At 45.8% G+C, this 21,318-nt stretch overlaps 2 protein-coding genes across 4 annotated transcripts in view; one reads left to right on the top strand and one right to left on the bottom strand.

Moving 5' to 3' along the window:
- Window positions 1-21,318, bottom strand: part of BANF2 (barrier to autointegration factor 2) — a 53,395-nt gene that overhangs the window by 17,067 nt on the left and 15,010 nt on the right. Inside the window, exon 1 of one of the 2 annotated variants that reach the window (XM_030558083.1) lies at window positions 3,086-3,303. The exons of the other annotated variant lie outside the window; for it this stretch is intronic. The gene's annotated coding sequence lies outside the window, so the exon portion shown is untranslated. Of the gene's footprint in view, window positions 1-3,085; window positions 3,304-21,318 lie in introns of those variants that run through there. 2 annotated transcript variants of the gene reach the window in all.
- RRBP1 (ribosome binding protein 1) overlaps window positions 3,478-21,318 on the top strand; it is a 58,502-nt gene continuing 40,661 nt past the window's right edge. Inside the window, exons 1-2 of one of the 2 annotated variants that reach the window (XM_030558081.1) lie at window positions 3,478-3,646; window positions 18,632-19,330. In XM_030558081.1, the coding sequence (XP_030413941.1) occupies window positions 18,652-19,330 (679 nt within the window). In that variant the 5' untranslated portion in view covers window positions 3,478-3,646; window positions 18,632-18,651. The remainder of the gene's footprint in view (window positions 3,647-18,631; window positions 19,331-21,318) is intronic. The other variant, XM_030558080.1, reaches the window with a different exon arrangement.

Genomic DNA, 21,318 nt, shown 5'->3' with positions numbered 1-21,318 from the left:
TCATCAAGTCCAGCCCCCTGCCTTCACTAGCAGGACCAAGTACTGACTTTGCCCCAGGTCCCAAAGCGGCCCTCTCAAAAACTGAACTCACAACCCTGGGTTTAGCAGGTCAATGCTCAAACCACTGAGCTACCCTGAGAGGGCTCAGGCCAATGCTGGGAGAGAGGAATGGAAACTCCCACCATCTGATGGATTAATGCAGTGGAAACTCACTGAATTTCCTGTCTATTTGTAGTCTCCCCCAACTCCTTTCCTCCTCCTGGCAGAGGACAGTCCAGTCTTATAGCAGAGCTGGTTGGGAATTTTTTAACAAAACATTTTTTTCCCTGAAAAAATCCATTTGTCAAAACTGAAACTGTTCGCGGCAAAGAGCCTGTTTCCACACCTTTCCTGTCTCGAAAAATGTTGGAAAAGTTTCCAAATTGCCAAGTTGTCCTCCTTTGATATTGTCAAAATGAAAAGTTGGGGGAGTTTTGGTTCAAAACAACTTTTTGTTTAGAATGTGCACTGAATTTATACCAATAATTGGTTTGAAAAAGAAAGAAAGTAAAAAAGGGTCAGATTTGTATTGAAAGGTTCCAAAATGATCAAAACCAAACACGTCACAAGACCTGAACTGAAACTTGGTTTGGTTTGTTGCCTTTGTGAACATTTTGAGATTTCAACTTTTCGTCCTGTTGTGTGATGGGAAATTTTTTCAAAATCTCAGAATTCTCCTGGGACAGAAAAACCATTTCCCACCTACTCCTAGTTTATAGGATTATACTAATTAGAGATGATGTATATGAAAAGTAAATACATCCAGCCTCCTGGATGCACCATAGAAACCCTCACAACTTGGATTGCATAGTGTTGAAGCTAGATGTATCCATTGTGTTAAATCAGCCCCTTGGCCTAATTCTAAGAGGCTAATGCTGTACTATCTCTCACCATATCCCACTTGAAATTAAGTCCAGCAAAGGAGTCTTTCTTCCCAGGGAATGTGACAAGGAGCAGGTCGGCAGCGTTTCACCAGCACTGAGAATGCTAGATATATAAAATAATGATTTAGGATCTTTTACTTCTTAGTTAGAATTAGGCTTCCACACCTGTTTGTGCAGGTAGTAATTTAAGCTTTGAAAGATCCCCTTCCAAACAAGCTCTAAAGTTGCGATGGTAACTCGAATGGGGAAGATTTTGAAAAATAACGGATGACTTTTATATATCTCATTGAAGCACACACACAAAAATCCTACACCAGCCTTAGTGTTTTAGGTGGTGCCTGCCAAAAAATTTTTCACTCTCCCACTCCCAGAAAGTGATCACGCAGGACTGAGCTGAAGACACCATGGAGGGCCAGCGAGGTTATTCTATAGGGCACTTAACCGGCTCATTTTATATAAGAAGACGATGGGATGGCCAGAGGTCTGAATGTCACCACCAGCTTCCTGCTGTATGAGGCAGCACTACATGTGTGCTGGTGTTCTTCCACAGCTGCCTGCATTTCCCAAAGTTGTGTTAGGGACAGCTGTCCGAACAAGCCACTAGCGTGATGGTTGGTACTTAGGCGCGGATCCTCAAAAGGGACGTAGGCACCTCCCTCCCTTTGGCCCTGACTCAGCAAGGTTCTTAAGCACATGCATAACTTTCATCACGTGAGGAGTCCCATTGGCTTCTGTAGAAAAACTCATGTGCTTAAAGTTACACAGCTGCTCAAGTGCCTTGCTAAATCAGGCCCACGTGCCCTGATCCCAAAGCTCATGCAGAGTTCATTGCAGGATCAAGGGCTTTACAGGGTTAATATTGGGAGGTCTCACTGTATTTGAAATCACAACAACTGGAGGGCTATGGGGGAATTGTAACACTTTACACAGTGTTTTGCAAACATTAATTAATTGTGACAATTTCTGGGAAGGGGCGGGTTGTGGGGTTGGGAAGAGTATCCCCATTTTTACAGATAGGGAAATTAAAGCAGAAAGGCCAAGGCCAAATTTTAAAGTGTCCAATAATTTTGGATGACCGACTTGGGACACCAGGGCCTGATCTTTCAGATCAGCTGGGTCTAACCAGAAAGCCCTTAAAATTGATCCTATGTGAACCAATCTCCTTGTGAATAGATATGACTTGTGGGCAGGTCTGACAAGTCTACTTATTAAGCTAATCAGGAATGTTTCATTATTTACCTTGCTCTCCTTCCATTTGTTTGTTTTATCCATCTGCTCTCTTGGTATATACAAGACTGTAAACACTTAGGGGCAAGGCCTATCTTTTTATGATATGTGTGCACAGTGCCTCGTACAAAAGTGATCCCCAAACAGGACCTAAATGCGCTTCTGAAATAATGTTCCAGGATTTGACCAAATTGAACATGCCACAACGTAATACCTGTGATCCCAAACCTTCAGTCCTTTCCAAGAGCCCAGTTCTGATATGATTTAAGCAGGTGCTTATCTTGCTTAAGCACTTGGACACAGCATGGTCCTACTGGACAGAGCACTAGTCTAGGACTAAGGAACCAGGTTTCTATTCCCAGCTCTGGGCAAGTCATAGTCCCACTGTGCCTCAGTTTCCTCATCTGTAAAATAGCAATAATGATACTGACCTTCTTTGTAAAGCACTTTGATCTCTGCTGATGAAATATAATATATAAAAGCTAGGGATTATTAATTTAACTCAGAATTAGGTCCATTTATGTCAATGGGATTATTTGTACAAGTAAAGAAAATCATATATTTAAATATTTGCAAGATCAAGGCCCTAGCTAACAGCCCCCTCCCCTCACTTTGAAGTTAAGGAGAGTTTTTCCTGAGTTAGGATGGCTGAATTTTGGGCTCCTGTAATCATTCCAGAGTATGAATTATATACTCATTTCATTTCTTTCGAGTGGAATAGCACTTAGGAACCCCAGCACAAAAAGCCCTTAGGTGCCCTAACACATAACTGATTTTGCAATCATCAGCCATAACCAGATACTATTTGTAGTGCCTAGGACACTCCAGCCAGGATCGAGGCCCCCACTGCGTCAGGTGCTGTACAATTGCATAGTGAGAGACAATCCCTGCCCCTCAAGTGCTGACAATCTTTTATTTTCACTCCTGCCACTCACCCAGTTGACAGAGGAGGTCAGAGCCTGGAGAGGCCGTGTGCAGCGCAGAGGATGCCCTAGTAAAGCGTGTGTAACTAGCAGGTGTAAAAGGGAATGCCCTTCCTTGGGGCTAGTCTCCAGGTCAAAGCCTGCAGCTGGCAAACTACAACTCCCATCATTCCACTCGCCTTCAGCGGCCCCATTGGCCTCCCTGCTCGTCCACTCGCACGAGTCCTGGAGCCCTCCCTCCAGCTGTCTTCTCGCTCACTGGGCCGCCGCAGGCTTGACTGGCGGGGCTGGCACCAACCGCAGCAGGCCCATGCTGAGCGGCGGGGGCGTGGTGGAGGGAAGCCTTGGGGAAGGCTCCGTGCCAGCGTAGAGGAAAAAGTGCCACGACTCCACAGAGGCGGCGAGCGGCGGAGGGGTGTTGGGGGGGCTACGGCCGGGGCAAGGGCAGCAGGGCGCCTCACCCAGCCAGAGGCGCTGTCTCCTGCAGCCTGGGCGTTGCATTGGCAGCCGCAGAGCTTGCAGCGGGGCGTCTCGTTGCCGGGGCGAGAGAGCGAAGTCTGAGGCTCCAGCCAGGTAGGAAAGTGGAACCCCCAACGCCGTCCTCCCCCCATTGCCCCTGCTTGCAGCGAGGCCGGTCGCAGGGAAGCGGAGCCCGCGATCTCAGCCTGCCAGCGCCAGCCGTCCGAACTCGGGGGCGCTCTGCGTTCCATGAGCCCGGGTCAGCGTTCCATAGGGGCCCCCCAGCGTTCCATAGGATCCCCCCAGCGTTCCATAGGATCCCCCCAGCGTTCCAAAGCACGCCGGGCCGGGACACCCCACGGCGGCGGCTGAAGCGAAGTGGGACAGAATCAGAAGCGGGGGGGGTGTTTCGTGGCGCAAAGGGTAGCGATACCTCTCCCCCCATAGATCTAATGGGGGAACCCCCCGGCTAACACTACGCGCCTACCCAGCAGCGTCTCTCTCCCCCCGGTAGCTAGTGGTCCGTTCCCCTGGAAGCGCCGGTGAAGTTGTGTGGCTCCGGCCACGTTCACAGCTGGAGCAGGAAAAGGTTACATGGCAGGAGCGTTCACAGCTGACGTTGCTTGACTGGAAGTCTCCAGGGGATTCAGATGCCTCCTGGAAGCCTTAAGCCAGGGCTGGATCATTGCGTGGAGCCAGGGACCGGCTTGGCGTGAGAGCCGCGGTGAGGCGGCCCCTGGACGGCGATCCTCTTGGAGGAGGGGGCTAGAAAGGTGGGCACTGGGGCGGCTTCAGGCGTTGCAGGGACGTCACGAACTGCGGCTTCGTGCCCCAAATCCCTGTGCCCGCCTCTCCCTGGCCTGGGGCGCCGGGGGGCAGGCTGCAGGGGGAGAAGGGGATTAAAACGTGGCGGCGGAGTTGCAGAACAGTTTAAGGCGGAGTTTTTCGCCTCCCAGTCCTGTCCCCGGGGCGATCCGTGCCCTGTCCTGCCGAGCCGCCGCCGGCTCCTCTTTCATAAGCGGATGGGTTTGCAGGGGTGCCGGTCCCTTCCGGATGAATGGGACCGCGCTGTGCCAGAGGCGGTGCGGAGTGGACTGACGTGCTCAGTCGGGGAGGAGGAGCGCTCCCATTGACCCGGACCCAGGGCATAGCGGACGGAGCCCGCTTGTTTCCTTCTCTGCTGTTCAGAAGCCGCGTCCCCAGGGCCCTTCGCTTCAGCGCTTGCAAAGCGGGGGTGGCCGGCCAGGAGCTCTGCCTGCTCCTTGAAAGTGCTCGAGGAGTCCCCGATCGTCCCTCGCCTGCAGCCGCTGGCACCCCTTTCCCCGATCGCTCGTGGGCCGCTGGCTCTGGCTGCGCCGGCTTCGGATGGATTAGTGGCCGAGCCCTGGCCGCTGCTGTCGCTTGGTGCAATCATAAGGCTGCCCCAAATAAAGGACCGAAGTGTTACCTTCGGGGAAACTGAGGATGTCTGCATTTCCCTCCGCCAGAAGCTTAACGGAGGGGGGGATACCAGGTAAGGGTTTCACAACCCAGGGAGAAGGATTCACCTCAAAGCAATATTTGCTTACAAATACTTAGCTACAGATGTGCATTGTGCTTCTGCCTAGCCTCTGTTGTAGCTGGTCTTATGAAATCCTGGACGGGGAAAAGTTTTCTCTTATCTGGCATACCGGACAAGGGGAGTTTTCCCCTGGACACGGAGCTGTAGTAGCTGAGAGACTGTCTCTGAAATAGAATATCCTCAGAGCTAACCTCTCCCCACTGAAACAGTCATGGCAAACTTTTAACAATCCCATCTGCTGCAAATATTTGAAACAAATTTCTCTGACCATAGTTAGAGCTGATCTGGTGAAATCCTGTAAGCTGATTAAATACAGTTACAAGAGGTCACAACACTGACAGGATTTCTTTTTTAAGGGAACAAAGGCTTTCAGCTGCGTTAACCCATAAAATGAGCCATTGACTGGTGCAGAATTAAATGAGGATAGCAATTCAGTACAGAGGGGATGCTAGAGATGCGAAAACCAGGAAGAACAGATTTCAGAGTAGCAGCTGTGTTAGTCTTATCCCCAAAAAGAACAGGAGTACTTGTAAATGTGTTAGTCTCTAAGGTGCCATAAGTACTCCTGTTCTTTTTTTTTTTTTGTTTTTTTTTTTTTTTTTTTTTTTTTTTTTTTTTTTTTTTTTTTTAGTAAGAACAGAGAAATTATACAGAGTGAAATAGCAAGCAGGACTCTGATTCTGTAATTGACTATATGACCAGTCAGGCTTGTCTGCATGTTGTCAGTTGAATGATTGGGACCTAGAGGACAGGCACTGGACTGAGACTCAGATCTGTGTTCTATTCCTGATCTACTGGTGGCCTGCTGGGTGACCTTGGGCAAGCTGTGTCACTTTTCTGCCTCAGTTTCCCCATCTGTAAAATGGGGATACTGATACTGACTTCCTTTGTAAAGTGCTTTGAGAAAAAGTTCATTAGAAAAGCTAGGTACTATATGCAACCAATGCATCTGGGGTTGTGTGGAAGAAGAACCAGATATCTACAGGAAGGAACAAAGTTCTAATGATGGCCTTAAGAGAGAGAGTGAGTATAGGAAGTACCCATGAGCTTGCAGTGAGAGGTCTCTTTGGGTTGGGTATACATAATGTAGAAGCAGAATAATAGTCTTGTGCCAAGTAGCTCTAATGTGACTGCTTCTGGAGTATGGCATTCTTCTTGAATAAGGTGACCAGAACTGATGTCCGATTGCATCAGAACAACAAAATAAATAGACAGGTAGAAAGGAGACACAAGAGTAGCATAAATTTTTCATAACACCTTCTTACTTGAAATACTCTGTAGTCACCTGAAGCTGCGGATGCTAGAAGGCCCTAGCCATGAAGAAGGGAGATGTATATTGGAAGACTTCAGCAGACTATCGCAAACTTTTTAACAATAGCTACTGGAGGATTCCTTCCAAGGGAAGATGTGAAAGTTCCACTGTTTGGAATCATTAACACTAGACCAGTGTCTTTCAACCTGTGGATCCATGAGACTCTGCAGACTATGCCTAAGATTTCTGAAGTGCTCAGCACCTCCATTCAAAATGTTTTAGGGACCTGCAAATGAAAAAAGGTGGAAACCACTGCACTAGACCAAGCACAGCACTGCCAGATGTGTAGTAGGAAAAGTATCCTGCCTTGACAAGGAGGAATCTAGAGATCTAATTCTCTTTGTGAACCTCAACTTCCATAGTCCTCCTAAGTCTAAACTTACTTATAATGTGATTTGTATTGATAGTAGTTTTACAAAGACCGTAGCTCTTTAAAGAGAACGATCAGGAAAAGCTACTGTCATTGTAACATCTAGAAAATAACAAGAGTACATCTTGCTGAAGCAAACACAGTGGAGAGAATGAAGGGAGCGTGTCATCTCTTTTTTACAAAAATAACTCTTTGGAAATGAATTCCAGACTGTTTCCTTGCCAAAAATCATTTACTTATGAGAGTGGAGGGGCCGCTTCTGAGTTCTGACAATGAACCGCTGCCTTTTTTGGGGGTATGGGATAAAATTTCAAGGACTTTAAAAATGTGTTTTAAAAATAGGCAACGTTTTAAGACCCTAACAGGGGCCTGTTTGACTCCTTTTAGTAAAAGCTGCAAAAATATACCGGAGGGGAAAAATAAAGTGTAAAGCTCCCGCTACACAGCTGCAGCTGCCTAGCTTTTGCAGTGGCTCATTAGAAGTGCCTACGTAAGCTTAAGTAACTTATAGCTGTAATACGTGGGTGGGGTCTCTTGTCTGAAAGGTCACTGCATCTCAATGTCAGTACTGAACAATATTGAATGCCTCTTTGGAATGTTAATATGTAAAAATGGAGCAGATCTGAGAGAGGTGTATACTTCTCTCCTTCTTAAACCGTGGCAGAATCTTCCTTCCAGAAGTGTGTGCAGTGGGGTAAGGCTCTGTCGGAGGTATCATCTGTGCATTAACAAACCACTCTGGTGTCCCTTTCTGGCTTACGATGTTGCCAGAATCCCTTGAAAGTTTCTGTTTGCAGGTTCAGGATCACACTCTCTTTGCAATGGCCCAGTGATCTTAATGGGACAATAAGAGTAAAGACTAATTCTAGAGTAACTGACCTTTTGAATGCTCCAGACTTGAGTTTTTTAAAGTATATTATTGCCTACTGTGTTTGGAAGAATGAGACTGTCTCTTAGGATACTAAAGAAGCAGAACACTCAGTGTACGGTTTGGATGGTCAGTCAGCATCCACCTCTATGGATTTGTGTGAAATGCGCTTTTTAACCTGTTTGAGGTGGCTCCGTCGGCCAAAGGCAGCTCTGTTGCCTGCAGTCATGCATGGCTGTGGAGCTGGACAGAGAGTGACTCCAGTTCACTTGGTAGCTCAAGTGTAACTTCTTTCTCCCTTGTGTACTTTTAACTTCAAAAGCCTTTGTGGGAAGGGAGGGGGGCCTTCTCTCGCAACTGATGGTGAGAATAAAGCAAAGTATGGAGGGTGTGATCAGTGAGATGTGACTTTCTCTGCAATAAATATCCTCCCTCCACCCATTGTGCAAGTTTTTAATGTTTTTTTAATTGACAAGGTTAGGAGCTTCCATTTAAAAAACTAGTGGGTGGAGGGCAGCTCCCCATCAGAGTGGGGTTAGAGTTCAGTAGCACTTTTAATTTCTACATCAAATATAGCTGTTTTCTTGTCCCGAGTTGTTGGCTTTCTTAATAACTGTTGTCCTGCTATGGCAAACTAATTTGCACAAAGAGTTTTTATGCACCTTTTCTCCACAGGTGTTAATTGAACTACTCGTAAGTAACAACTACCTGTGTGAGTAAAGTTCTGCAGGATCAGGTCTTAGTTTGCCATTCTATTGGAATTTACTTCTTGATTTTTAAACTTTGACTTCTGTTCTGCTAAAATCATCCCTGGTTGTTATGCTGCTAAACACGGCAGTAAATCAGCTTGGAAGACTCCTCCTGGGATTCCTTTTGTGTCTTTCACTTTCTGGTGTCCCTGGAACTGTTTTGTGAGTTATGGCACCATCTCTGATATTACAAAACGGCTCCTTCATCTCTGGCATTATTGCATTAGTCCAAGGTTACCATGCTGTGATACCAGATACTCCATCCACTCATGCTCTAGCTACAGGAACGAGCTGCAATATCACAGATACTGCTTTGAGGTAATTGGTGATCACTTATGAAAGTCAGTTACTCCTGGAAACCTACATCATTCGGTATTAAGGAGCCACCGAGCCTGAGTTTTTAATGGTGACCATGTTGCTGTAGGTATCTTTGGAAAGGCAAAGACAACTCTTCCAAATAATTTTATGCACAGATCTTTAAAAGAGCTGGTGTTAGGGTAAGCACATGAAGTCACCATAGTCAGGTTGTTCCGAGTAAACTTCTGGTGCCTTTCCTTCTGTCCTAAAAACTTGATGGTTCACTAGGGATGGCAGGATTCCTCCACTAAATTACATGGAGTCCTCCCTCTTTCAGAAACTCTAATGGGCGTAGTGCACATGTTTAACACTAACTCCTTTTATATTAAAATCATCTCCTTTTTCATAACTACAAATCATACCTCTTAGTCTTTGCCTGAACAAGAACAATTTTTGTGGGTATACTAGACCCCACACACACACACACTTCTGAATTTATAAGCATTTTGGGAAAAAAGGTTATATGTAGCTGTAATTTTGTGTGGTGAATGTGAAACTAACCCCTTAAAAATCCACCATCAGTTCTGCCCAACTAAGCTACCTTGGTGACATGTGTTCTCCCTCTTCTCCAGACAAATACTTTAAATATTAATCAAAGTAAACATGTCTCTTAAGGAGCTTAGAAGTCACCTTTATGGCTCAAATTGTTATGTGAACTAAAAACTTTAAGTTTAGGCTGTTTGAGAGAATCTTAAGGTTGTCTGACAAAGCACAAGATGGGAAATACATAGTACCCACGATTTTAACTCTGCCAGTTGTTTATGTATTGCAATATATTCTTAATTATGCATTTTCATCCTAACTACTCCAATGCACTACGATATCATGCAGTTCTGTTAGATGCAGCTGTAACCTCAGCTTTAATGGTCATAGTAACGCAGTATATCTGTACTGACTCAGGGCCAGGTCTTGCAAGTCTTACCCCAAATTATCCTACACTGGTGTATCTACACTACAATAAAACCCTGCAGCAATGACTCTCGGAGGCCCGGGCCAGCTGACTTGGGTCATGTTGTCTGGCTGTGGGGCTATAAAATGGTAGTGTAGACATTTGGACTCAGCTTGGGCTCTGAGACTCTCCCTCCTTGTCCAAGCCTTAACGTCTACAGTATAACTTTACAGCCCCGCAGCACGAGCCAGAGTCAACTGATCTGGTCCGACTGTATTTAATACAGGGTAGACATGCCTTTGAGCTGCACTGCAGTCAATGCTGAACTCTCTGCAGGACTTAGGCCCTGTGACTTCATATGCTGGAGAGGACAAACCTTAAGGCTGGCTATTGCCTAGTGATTATTAAAAATGTCTTATTTCTGTCTTCTTGGTCTGCCCTCCTTTGAGTATAATTGGGGGGATGAGGCTCTCTATGAAGCTCAGCAGCCGAGTGTAGTTGTCGATATGTTGTTGTGGAGCTAGGGAGTAGCAGGTTCCTATTAAGCTTGCCTATGATTAGCTGGAAGCAGGAGTAAAATGTGTTTTTTTTTTTGTTTGTTTTTGTTTTTTTTTTTTACCTCCCTTCTTAAGCGCAGCAGCAGGGGTTCTCAAACCGGGGTGGCCAAGGCTGGTTGCTGGGGCCTATGGCCGAGGCTGAAGGCAAAGACCCATCCCATCCTCCAGGGCCAAAGCCCCTGGGAAGGGGGCCTAAGTTATGTGTCTCCTGCCCAGGGCACAAGCCCTTGGGCTTCAGCTGTGGCCCCCAGGGCGGCAGGGCTGGGGTGGCTTTGGGCTTCAGTCCCTGCTCCTGGAGTTGTGTAGTAATATTTGTTGTCAGAGAAGGGGTTCATTGGTGCAGTGGAGTCTGAGAACCGCTGCTCTACAGACTAATTTCTTTTGGGAACTCTTGCAGTAAAAATGTTTTTTTCCTTTCAAACACCTTGGACCAGTCTTTCAAATTAGATGGTTCCCTCCTCCCAATCCCATCTAGCAAATGTCTGTCTGTGTGCTTCAAAGTCCCTGGCTAAATCAAAATTAAAATATACGTGGCATGACACTGGATGACCCTTGTGATCCCTTCTAACCCTATGATCCCATGGGAGACAGGGTGGGGCTGGAAACAGTAACATTTAGTATTGCAGTAACATCATGATAGAGCTTCCTCATGTTAGGCGCTGTACAAACATGGGCTATGCTCTTATGGCCGAAATGGGTGGATGGGATTGTTTTTAAATAACAAGATAACTAGTGCTTATTTATGGTGGGATGTGCCAACCCCACACTGGGCCTGGGGGGGGGGGCTAATGAGAGCCCCGGGGGTTAAGTCAGCCTGGCCCTGCATGGGGTATGTGTCAAGCTGGGTGGGAGGAGTTCAAAGGGCTGACCAGGAAGGAGAGCAGCCCTGCCTCTCTCTCAGGGGAAGAAGTCGGCCAGGGTCAAGGAGCTGAGCTGGGTGAGAGCCTGGCTGGAGGAAGGTACCCAGGCAGTTGGGAAGTAAAGCGGCAGGAAGTGAGTCTGCCCGGGATCCATTGCTGAGTCAGAGACTGCCCTGGGAGAGGAGGAAACTCAGCAGAGCCAGCTGGGTGGCAAACAGCTGTGAAGCGCCGCAGGGAGCCTGGGAAAGAGGCTTAGAGAGAGCTGGGCTGATGTGCTGGGAACCCAGGATGAGGCTGGAGCAAAGGCCCAAGGCAGTGAAAGGCAGAAAGTAATCCTGGGAAGGCAGCATTAAGTCTGTAGCCAGACCTTGACTGTCCATCAAGGGTCCCTGGACTGCAACCCAGAGGAGAGGGAGGGCCTGGCTTCCCTTACAAGTCCTGGTGCGCACACTTTACAATGAAGACATTGCTGTAGTAAGATGCTCTTGCCTTCAAGAGTTTACAACCTAAACAGAAAAGGCAGAGGGTGGGAGGGGAAACTGAGGCATGGGGTGGGGAAGTGATTTGTCTGGGGTCACCCAGCAGGTCACTAGCAGAACTGGGGAAGGAATCCAAGTCTGCAGAGCCCTATCAACCTGTGTTGGAAGGCAGCGTCATTACTCCTAAACTTGTCACTGGCAAATCTAAATCTACCACTGGTGACTGATAGATGTGGGAAGGTGATTTTAAAAAAAGGACTTTGTGAAATGAATTGGTGATCTACTCTTAGAACCCAGCATTCCTAGCCCTTATGAGTGAGAGAAGAGACCCTGTTTTCTTCTCAGCCATGAAGGTTAGAAATACACCTTTATACTGATTTCGGAGCATTCATTAGTCAACAAATTATAGATGCTGATGAAGTGGCAGTGCCAGTTGTGCTGAAGTTAGACATGACTTGTGGTGTTTAATTTCACAACTCTCACACTAAATAACCTTAAAATAATCTGTCCCCATGGACCTTGCTGCAACCTAGGACTGACATTCCCAGAGGAGAATTCCTCCAGCTGCACTCTAAGGTCTTTGGGCTCTTCCAGCTTCATGTGAGATTTTCTGAGAACCAGGCAGAGGAAGCTGGAATATTGCTTTTAAAGCTTTCTCCTCTGGGCATCTGTACCTCTCTAGAGGGAGCTCTGAACACTGATTCTGTAGCCCCCCTTCTGCCCCCATATCATTTAATCCATCTCTCTAGCCTTGGATCCTCTGCCTCCGTATTTGCCCATACACCTCTATCCCGATATAACGTGGTTCTTGGGAGCCAAAAAATCTCACAGCGTTATAGGTGAAACCACGTTATATCAGGGTAGCAGCGGCAGGGCTCTGACAGTGATTTAAAGAGCCCCAGACTGCGGCTGCTGCTGGGAGCCCCAGGCCCTTTAAATCCCGCCCCCAAAAGACCTAAAACAGATATGAATGTCTGGTGTTAATAGACAACTGCCCTCACAGACCTCTGACTTTTTGTAACGTGCCAGTTTTGGTTCAGGACAGAACATCTTGGAGGTGCATAATGCATTCGATAGCTTCTACGGTAACCAGCCAGCAGCATGAGACCTGACCAATCCACTGGATGGGAAAAGACTGCCAAGTTGACCAAATTAAATGGAGTAATTTAAAATCATAATGTAAATATCTAGTAAACATTATCTACAGCAACACCGTACTAAACAATAGGGTGGATTGATTTTAAACCAGCAAGGAGGAAACCTTGACTGAAATAAGTGGTTTTCATCTTGTTTTGCCTTTTTTAGTTCTTTTCCTAAAAAGAGTCTCATTCTCATCGGTTTGTTGGATAAATATTTGGTCTATTCACAACAGATACATCCTTTACACTAAATTTGTTGCTACTGTTTGCTACATGTGTGATACACTGTTTCCATGCACATTTATTTAAGCAGTTAACACACACACATGCGCGCACACACACTGTCTCAGATTTTTTGGTTAGAAATTGGTGAATGCTGCACGTTTTTACTAGTTTACTTAGTTTGGGTCAAGCTGTACGTGAATGGGAATTGGAATTCAATTAAAAATGTATCAAAACATTTTAAAATTTGTTTTATTAGTTAAATAAAAACTACCTTAAATGTGCTGGGTACATACAAAGAAAGTGAGTGTATCAAAACATATTTTGCATTTAAAACTGACTTACTAAATACAGGAAATATTAACTGTGGTTAGTGAATTGATTTTTTGGCACATGAGCCAGATTTTTCTATGCTATTTGGGCACCTAAAGATGCAGACAGATGCTTTAGGAGTGGTTTCAGAAGCTCCTATTTGCATCTTTAGGTGCCTGAATGCTTTTTTTGAAAATTCATGTCCTTCAAGGTTTTTAGAATTTTAGTAGATCTCATTGTGACGTTGCACTCCATAATGTATTATGGAAATATGCGTACGAGTGTGAATATGATGTAACAGAAATATGCTTTATGCGAAAGGTCTCTTCTAAGGTATCGTTACAAAGCTTATGATCTGTTGAGTGTGGTCATCCTATTTGTTTGCATGTATTATTTCGATGGTCTGGAGTTAGAAGAATAAGATATAAATTTGTATCACTGATGTAAACATTGTTAAGTGGAAGCCATTAAGGGTGCTTCAGAATCAATGACCTGTAAATGGCTCTGTTTACTTGCAAACCTTCGTGGATATGTGTGGGCCAGCCCTGGAAGAATGGAGGCTAGGGGTCCCACAGACATGTGAATATGTCACCTTGATACTGGAATCCATCTTAAACCTGGTGCTTTTCCATTAGAAGGAGGGGTGGGAACCCAGAGAGAGACAAGATAACCGCCTTGTGCCAAGGCTATAAAAAGGGGTGGAACAGAATAAAGGGAGCAGCCAGTCATGAGAACCCCTAGTTTCCACCTAAGATGACTGCTGGAACTAGCAAGGACTGTACTAGGGGAAAGGATTGGGCCCAGACTAGGAAGGAGTCTAATCTGTGAAAGAAGCTTATTGGAACATCTCTGAGGGTGAGATTTTACCTGTAATCAGTTTCTTAATGTATTAGGCTTAGACTTGCGTGTTTTTGCTTTATTTTACTTGGTGACTTACTTTGTTCTGTCGGTTATCACTTGAAACCACTTAAATCCTACTTTTTATTCTTTAATAAAATTGCTTTTGTTTATTAATGAACTCTGAGTAAGTGATTCATATCTAGGGGAGCAAACAGCTGTGCATCTTTCTCCATCGGTGTTATAGAGGGCGGACAATTTATGAGTTTACCCTGTGTAAGCTTTATACAGAGTAAAGCCGATTTATTTGGGGTTTGGATCCCACTGGGAGCTGGGTGTCTGGGTGCTGGAGCTAGATGACCTACTGAGCAGCTTTTGGCTAAAGTCTGCAGCTTTGAGGGCATGGACCAGACCTGGGTCTGTGTTGCAGCAGGCTAGTGTGTCTGGCCAATAAGGCAGGGTTCTGGAGACCCAAGCTGGCAGGGAAAATGGGCTCAGAGGTAATTCCAGCACATCAAGGGGGTCTCTGTGACCGAACCCGTCACACTCCTCTTCTAACTGTTCTTCCCCCCACCTGTTTTTACAGCTTGAAGAAAACAAGCTTTCCTGCTGCTTAAACTCCCAATCGGTTTCTCAACTTAAAGAAAACATTCTCTGCATGTGCTTGTTGAACTGAAACCAAAAGCAATTAAGGCAAAAACTTTTCTGCACAACAAACTCCAAGTACTGACCCTTGGAAAAATGTAAATACTAGCATTCGCTCCATTGGAAAGACTGAAAATAATTACATCATGCCGGACAGGACATGATGTCATATTTATAAAGGTTGAGTTGATGTCAAAAGTTAAAGGTGTCTTGTTGTCTCTCCACCCCAAGTCTTAATAAATTTAAGCAGCAGCACCCTTTATCTCATTAAAACATGAGGAGTGCTGCTTGATGCAGCCTTTGTAAAATGTATTTAAATCCTTAGTAAGTTTAGACCTTAACATAGGTTGTCAATTTCAAATTGAATTTGAAAATAAGCTATTTTTAAAAAATATGTAATTTAAATTAATTTTTTTTTAAATTCCAATTTAAATAAAATTTAACTTTTAATCTACATTGATTAAAGAACCATATATCAACAGTAGGCTGGCCGTTTGACCAGTCTGAAGGTGTCCTGTCCTGTCCTGTCTTTGGACAGGCTTTTTCCTGTCCGGTACTGGATGTCCGGTATCGTCACACTGCATGGGGAACGTCATTTTCTCTCTCTCTGGCGTGACCTTACATACGCTGCGTGGACAAGGTCACGCAGGTGCGGGTGGAGCAGCAGGTTCTGAAAAAGGCATTGTCTGTGCGATGGAACCTCACGTGGACTGTATGCATGACGTTACAGGGGCATGCAGGCAGGAGTGGGGCCATGCTGTTCCCAGACGTACTGGAATATCTGTTGTTCTGGGGTTGTGGCTGTGGCCACCCTAATCAGCGTAGCCTGTAGACATATTCATAATGCTATATAGTGAATCAAACTGAAAGTGATTCAGGGACTGGAAAACTGTTGCCAGTTCTGTTGTCAGCGCTTCAGAAAGGATCTTGAAAAGAGCCGCAAGAATGACTCGTGGTCTGGAAAACATGACTCTTTAGTGAGACTTCAGAAGCTCGGTTATCTGTAGCTGATCCCAGAGAGCGTTAAGAGGTGACTTGGTCATGGCCTACAAGTACGGGGGAGGGAGGGGAAAGAGATTTCTGATAGCAGAGGGCTCTATAATCTACCAGAAAAAAAGCACAGTGAGATCCAGTGGCTGGAAACTGAAGTTGGACATTTCTAACCTGAATTTAAGTTGCAGATTTTTAACAGTGAAGGTAATTAACCGTCGGAACAACTTACTTAAGTAGGGTTGCCAGTTTTGGCTGGACATATTTCCTAGAGGTTTCATCACATGATATAATCTTTAAAGCAGTGGTGCCCAAACTTTTCCTGTCTTGCCCCCCCCGTCCCTTACCAGTAATGGAATCTGTCAGCGCCCTCCCCCCCCATCCCTACATTACTGTCCAGTTGGTTCAGCAGAGGAGCTTGGGCAGAACTGGGGATGCGGGAGGAACTGGGACTGAAGGTGGAGCTGGCCTGGGGGCGGAGAGGGGATGAGGGCTAGGGCTGTAGCTGGGGATACAGCTAGATAGTGCTGCCCTCCCCCCCCCACACCCCCAAGGGCTGGCCTGAGCTCTGCTGCATCCCCCCGAATGCTGCTCCAGTTTGGGACCACTCCTTTAAAGATTAATCTTTAATTCCTAGAGACTCCAGGCCAATCTTGGAGGGTGGGCACCCCTGCAGTAGTGGATTCTCCATCGCTTGCAGTCTTTAAATCAAAGCTGGTAATTGTTCTGAGTTACGTGCCGTAGGCTAATCAGAAGTATGGGCTGGTCACAAGAACCGCTGAGTAAGGTTAGGTGACCTGTGCTTTGCAGGGAAGTCTGACTAGACGATCCGAATGGTCCCTTCAGGCTTTAGTTGTGAGTTGCAGTGTGTGCCTTGGCTCTTGCCATACACTGAGGGCATGGCTGAATTGACAGCGAGTGTGGGGTGAGAGTTGTGCTGGCCATGGCTCACCGGTGTCACGTGTGATCATTGTCTTAATTACCATTTATCGCCTTTCAGGGCTTAGATCTCGAGAAATGCACTTGAGCAACCTTGACTCTGTCTGTGTAATTGCCACTGTGCTCAGGTAACACAATGTAGTGCAGGCTCCACACCACGCAGCTGTGAACTGCATGCTCTCCCTCCACTCAGGGTCTGGTGGGAGGTGGGGGAGGGAATCCCCCACAGCCGAGGGGGCATCTGCAGAGACAGGATTGGCAGCTTTGCATGAACTGGCCCTGGCTTTTGCTTTCGAATGTTGTAGCCCGATGGATCACAGCAGAGGGGGTCAGCCAGGAGGCTGCAGCTCCTGGAGTAGGCAGGAAACTGTCCTGCATGCTGCATAGGCGTAGCAGCTCTAACTTGTGTTTATAGCCCCAGTAACTGAAACACCTATTTGCTGCAATTTGAATAAGTGCTAGAGGACATTGACCTAAACTAGCACACGAGGCAAGGGGTGTTGATATGTCCCTTATCTTAAAAGAAAAAAAAAAGATTGGGCTGGGGAGAGGTGTACTTATGTCCTTACTTGCCACACTGATACTGACTCGGACTCTTAATACATTTCCATGGGTGGTGCACCCGAGCCCACTTATCCACCGACACTTTTAAAACCCCCCACACCCCAATCTGGGTCGGAGCTGGTTATGTGCTATGTATGTATCTTATGAACCTTGTAACTGATACCTGTAATCCCTCGTAACTCCAGCCTGACCCCAGATGTACGGTACTTTCCCTCTTAACTTGTGTATATTTAATTTTAAACATTAACTTTAATAAAATCAAGAATACAGGCTGGGGTCTCTGCTTTACACTGCTCGATTTGGATAGTTTAGCAGTAAAATATATGTATTTATCTTCATGCAGTTTCATGCCTTCAGACTGGCTGTGTACCCACACAGAAAACATGGGTTAAAATAATTGAGACTTGCACTTTGATCTTGTGTCTAATACAGGTCTCAAGCATCAGATCATAGTTTAAGGACTGGCTCTAATGTGTATAGTGAGGATAACATACTGCTGCAGAGAATAATTCTTGTTGTAGATTATTAATACACACTTGGCTGTAACAGGGAACATGCAAAGAAATCTTGACATTGGCTTGTTCTCTTGTAATGTAAATGTGTTAAGGGCTGTAACAAAGAGGACAGCGATCAATTGTTCTCCATGTCCCCTGAAGGTAGAACAGGAAGAAAATGGCTTAAATTTAAGCAAGGGAGACTGAGGTTAGTTAATAAAAGTTTTCCCTCACTGTAAAGATAGTTTAAGCCTTAGACCACGTTTCTAAGGGAGATTGTGGAATCTGTATCTTTGGAGGATTTTTAAGAATTAGGCTGGACAAACAGCTGTCAGGGATAATCTGGGTATACTTGGTATTGCCTCAGCAGGGGTGTGTGTGTGGGAGGGGGAATGGGTTAGAAGGTCTCCTGAGGTCCCTTCCAGCCATACACGTCTATGATTCTGTATACCAATAACGTAGCATTCTGTTGCTAAAGGATGTGTGAAAAACTTTGCCTGATTGCAAATGGGTATTTCCCTTTAGCATCTAAAATGCTGAACGTGTTTCTGGGTTCACTAGACCTGGAAGGGAAGGAGTACAAGACTCTTGATGACTCCATGTCCCGGTTTTATCCTACTATAGTCACGCTTGGACATTGTGTAATGAATGAGCTTCTTTAAAACCTCTAGATCCGTTGGCTGACTGTAGCCTAAGAAATCAACTTGTTTAAGCTGTTCTTCACCGCATCTTTTCCGGTCTGACACACACTTAGTTTTGTAGCTTGCTAGGATGTGGATTTTCTTCTGCATTTTGTACAGTGCTTAGAATAATGGGGCCTCACACCTTGGTGGCTATGCAATAAAAAACAAGTGTTACTTACGCACACATGTACCCCCCTCTCCATCTCCACCAGAACAGATCTGGTGCTAGGAAGTGATATCTTAGCACTAACTCTTGTCCTTGTCTCTTGCAGGTAGAGAGAAGTAAGCCAGGATGGATTTGTACGATCCTCAGACGCTGGGTGTTATGGTCTTTGGTGGTTTCATGGTGATTTCAGCTATTGGGATCTTCCTGGTGTCCACCTTCTCCATGAAGGAGACCTCTTACGAGGAAGCCCTGGCTAAGCAACGCAAGGAGCTCGAGAAAACGCAGCAGCACAAAGTGGAGAAGAAAAAGAAAGAGAAACCTGTTGAGAAGAAAGGAAAGGCCAAGAAAAAAGAGGAGAAACCGAATGGGAAAATACCTGAGCAGGAGCTGGTTCCGGACGTGACTGATGCTCCCAAGGAAGTAGACCCTGAACCTGTTGCGGTGTCCGAGCCGGTGATCATTGAGTCTCCTATTTTGGCGGTTTCGGCTCCCCCTCAGGAGAAGGAGAAACCTGCCCCGTCACCTAAAGACAAGAAAAAGAAGGAAAAGAAGGTGGCCAAAGTTGAGCCAGCTCCCCCCCTTGTTACTTCTCCTTCAGTCTCTGTAGCAAAATCTTCTCCAGTCTTGGAGGTAGCTGCCAAAGAAGTGCCTATTGTGGCAGTTCCACTGGTTGGCACGCTACAAAGTGCTCCTGTAGTTCATTCTGTTGCTGTCAAAAAAGCAGAAGCTCTGGTATCCCAAGAAGAGACAAAACACGACGGAGCTGCCAGGAAGAAGGCTGTGGCCAAGAAGAAGAGTGAGCTGAGTAAGTATTTGACTCCTGCAAGCATCCTTACGGTATGTCACCAGAGGCGCTATGTGGTGGGGAAGCTGAGCATTGGTATGTCAGGTGAGGAGCAGAGGGGGATCGCCCCCTTTCTCCACTGTTAACTTGCCTAGAAATGGTGGTGTTGCCTCAGAAGGCTGTTTTTGAAGGCTCTTGTTAGACTGGGAAAGCCTCAGTGGCTTGGGTTCCTCTCTGTGAAACTCAACCACAACCTTAATTTCTTGATTCAATGCCTCTCTTTTTTTTTTTTTAATGTAGCATCTTGTGCTGGGTGCCTCTGTGTGCTCGGAGCTGGCTTATCACTCTGATTTTTTTTTTCCTATTTATTTGGGCAGGTGAGGTTTTGCAGTGTGCAGGAGGTCAGACTAGATGATCATGATGGTCCCTTCTAGCCTTAAAGTCTGAGTCTATTCCAATTCTGAATACCTGAGTCTCACCGCTTAAGTCATGTAGGTATTTGTAACATGCTCATCACAGGTACCTGAACACTTTGCAAAACTGCACGAATGCAGAATGAGTGGTAGATTTCTACCTGCCCCAGGAAAGGGGGAGACCCCTGCTTAGACATTGTGCCATCTTGGAAGAAGCAAGCATGAAGTTAGAGAGCGTGCGTGGATTGTTTCTTACAGATCCTCATAAGGGACGGTGGCTGTTGAATTTTTATATTGAAGGTGATTGGGCTAGTTGGTTGTCAACCTCTGTAATGAAAGGAATCCCACTAAGGTGGACCTGCCCATGCAAAGGCTGAGTACTGCTAGCAGACTGCTATAAATAGCTGAAAAAGGGAGCACCTTATCCGTCTGTATCCAGAAAGCAAGCTGATTGAGTTTAGTCTTGGAGGACTAATGTTTTGCATTTGATAACTGTTCAGAAACTGCTACAGTGCACCGCAGGAACTCCTCCTCTGATTAAACTGTAACTAGAGGGAAGCAAAGCAAAGTATGCTTTGGAGAGGCAGGAAGTTAGAACCTCTTTACATTCTTATTGGCTGACTTCTTTGTCTTTAGATTATTTTGCTGTCCACTGAGAGAATGGAGGATACTGCACATGCACAGCTTAACAGTTTTGCTGTTGGAATCTTAATGTTTACGCTTCCCGACTTCCTCTTAAAATCATTCTGAAACGTCTGCTAGTCTTATATGTAAATCCACTGGGAGGACAAAAAGCACTTTGTGTTTGAGAGCAGTGTTTTTGAAAATTTTAATACTATTACAAAGGTGTGTCTCTTTCTTATACTAGGCACCTTGACACAAGCTAGTGCCATTTTATTCCTGTGTAATCAGTTAACTTTCCTGGCCTATGTAGGCTTTTTCCTCTCTTGCGACAACGCAGTAGGGGAAGCATTTCTCAGCTGATCTGCAGAGACTGTTTCCCCAAGATGGGCTAACAGGCTAACCCCACAAAAGCCTATGTTTCTAATGGCTACATCTGTGCCTTGTGCAAATGGAAACACCGAAGCACTCTCCTTAAATGAAAGCCCGAGATAGTTCAGATGGTGGCCGTGACCGCAAGATTTGTGATTCTTAGTGTCCATGTTGTTCTCCTACCTCAACAAAGTAGCAGAATGTCGAGTGCTTAAATCTCCTGCATATAAACTACTTGGACATCTGCAGCTAAGAGGGGCAACCTTGCTGGGCAGAAAGTACGCACCAGTGACACATGTCACTCAACACCATGGCAGATGTCATAGACATCATAGAGTATTAGGGTTGGAAGGGACCTCAGGAGGTCATCTAGTCCAACCCCCTGCTCAAAGCAGGACCAATCCCCAGCCAGATTTTTACCCCACTTCCCTAAATGGCCCCCCTGTAAGGATTGAACTCACAATGCTGGGTTTAGAAGGCCAGTGCTCAAACGCCTGAGCTATCCCTGTCCACTGAGCAAACTCAAATGTGACCTTCACCTCCTACTTCCAGTACTCGAATTCCTCTCCTTCCTGGTCCACTGGACTGTCTTGCCGAGCATAA

The sequence above is a fragment of the Gopherus evgoodei genome, chromosome 3 (assembly GCF_007399415.2).
Source record: "Gopherus evgoodei ecotype Sinaloan lineage chromosome 3, rGopEvg1_v1.p, whole genome shotgun sequence".
Taxonomy (NCBI): Eukaryota; Metazoa; Chordata; order Testudines; family Testudinidae; genus Gopherus; species Gopherus evgoodei.
The sequence above is the reverse complement of the archived record's forward strand: the minus strand, read 5'-3'. Positions and strand labels throughout refer to the sequence as shown.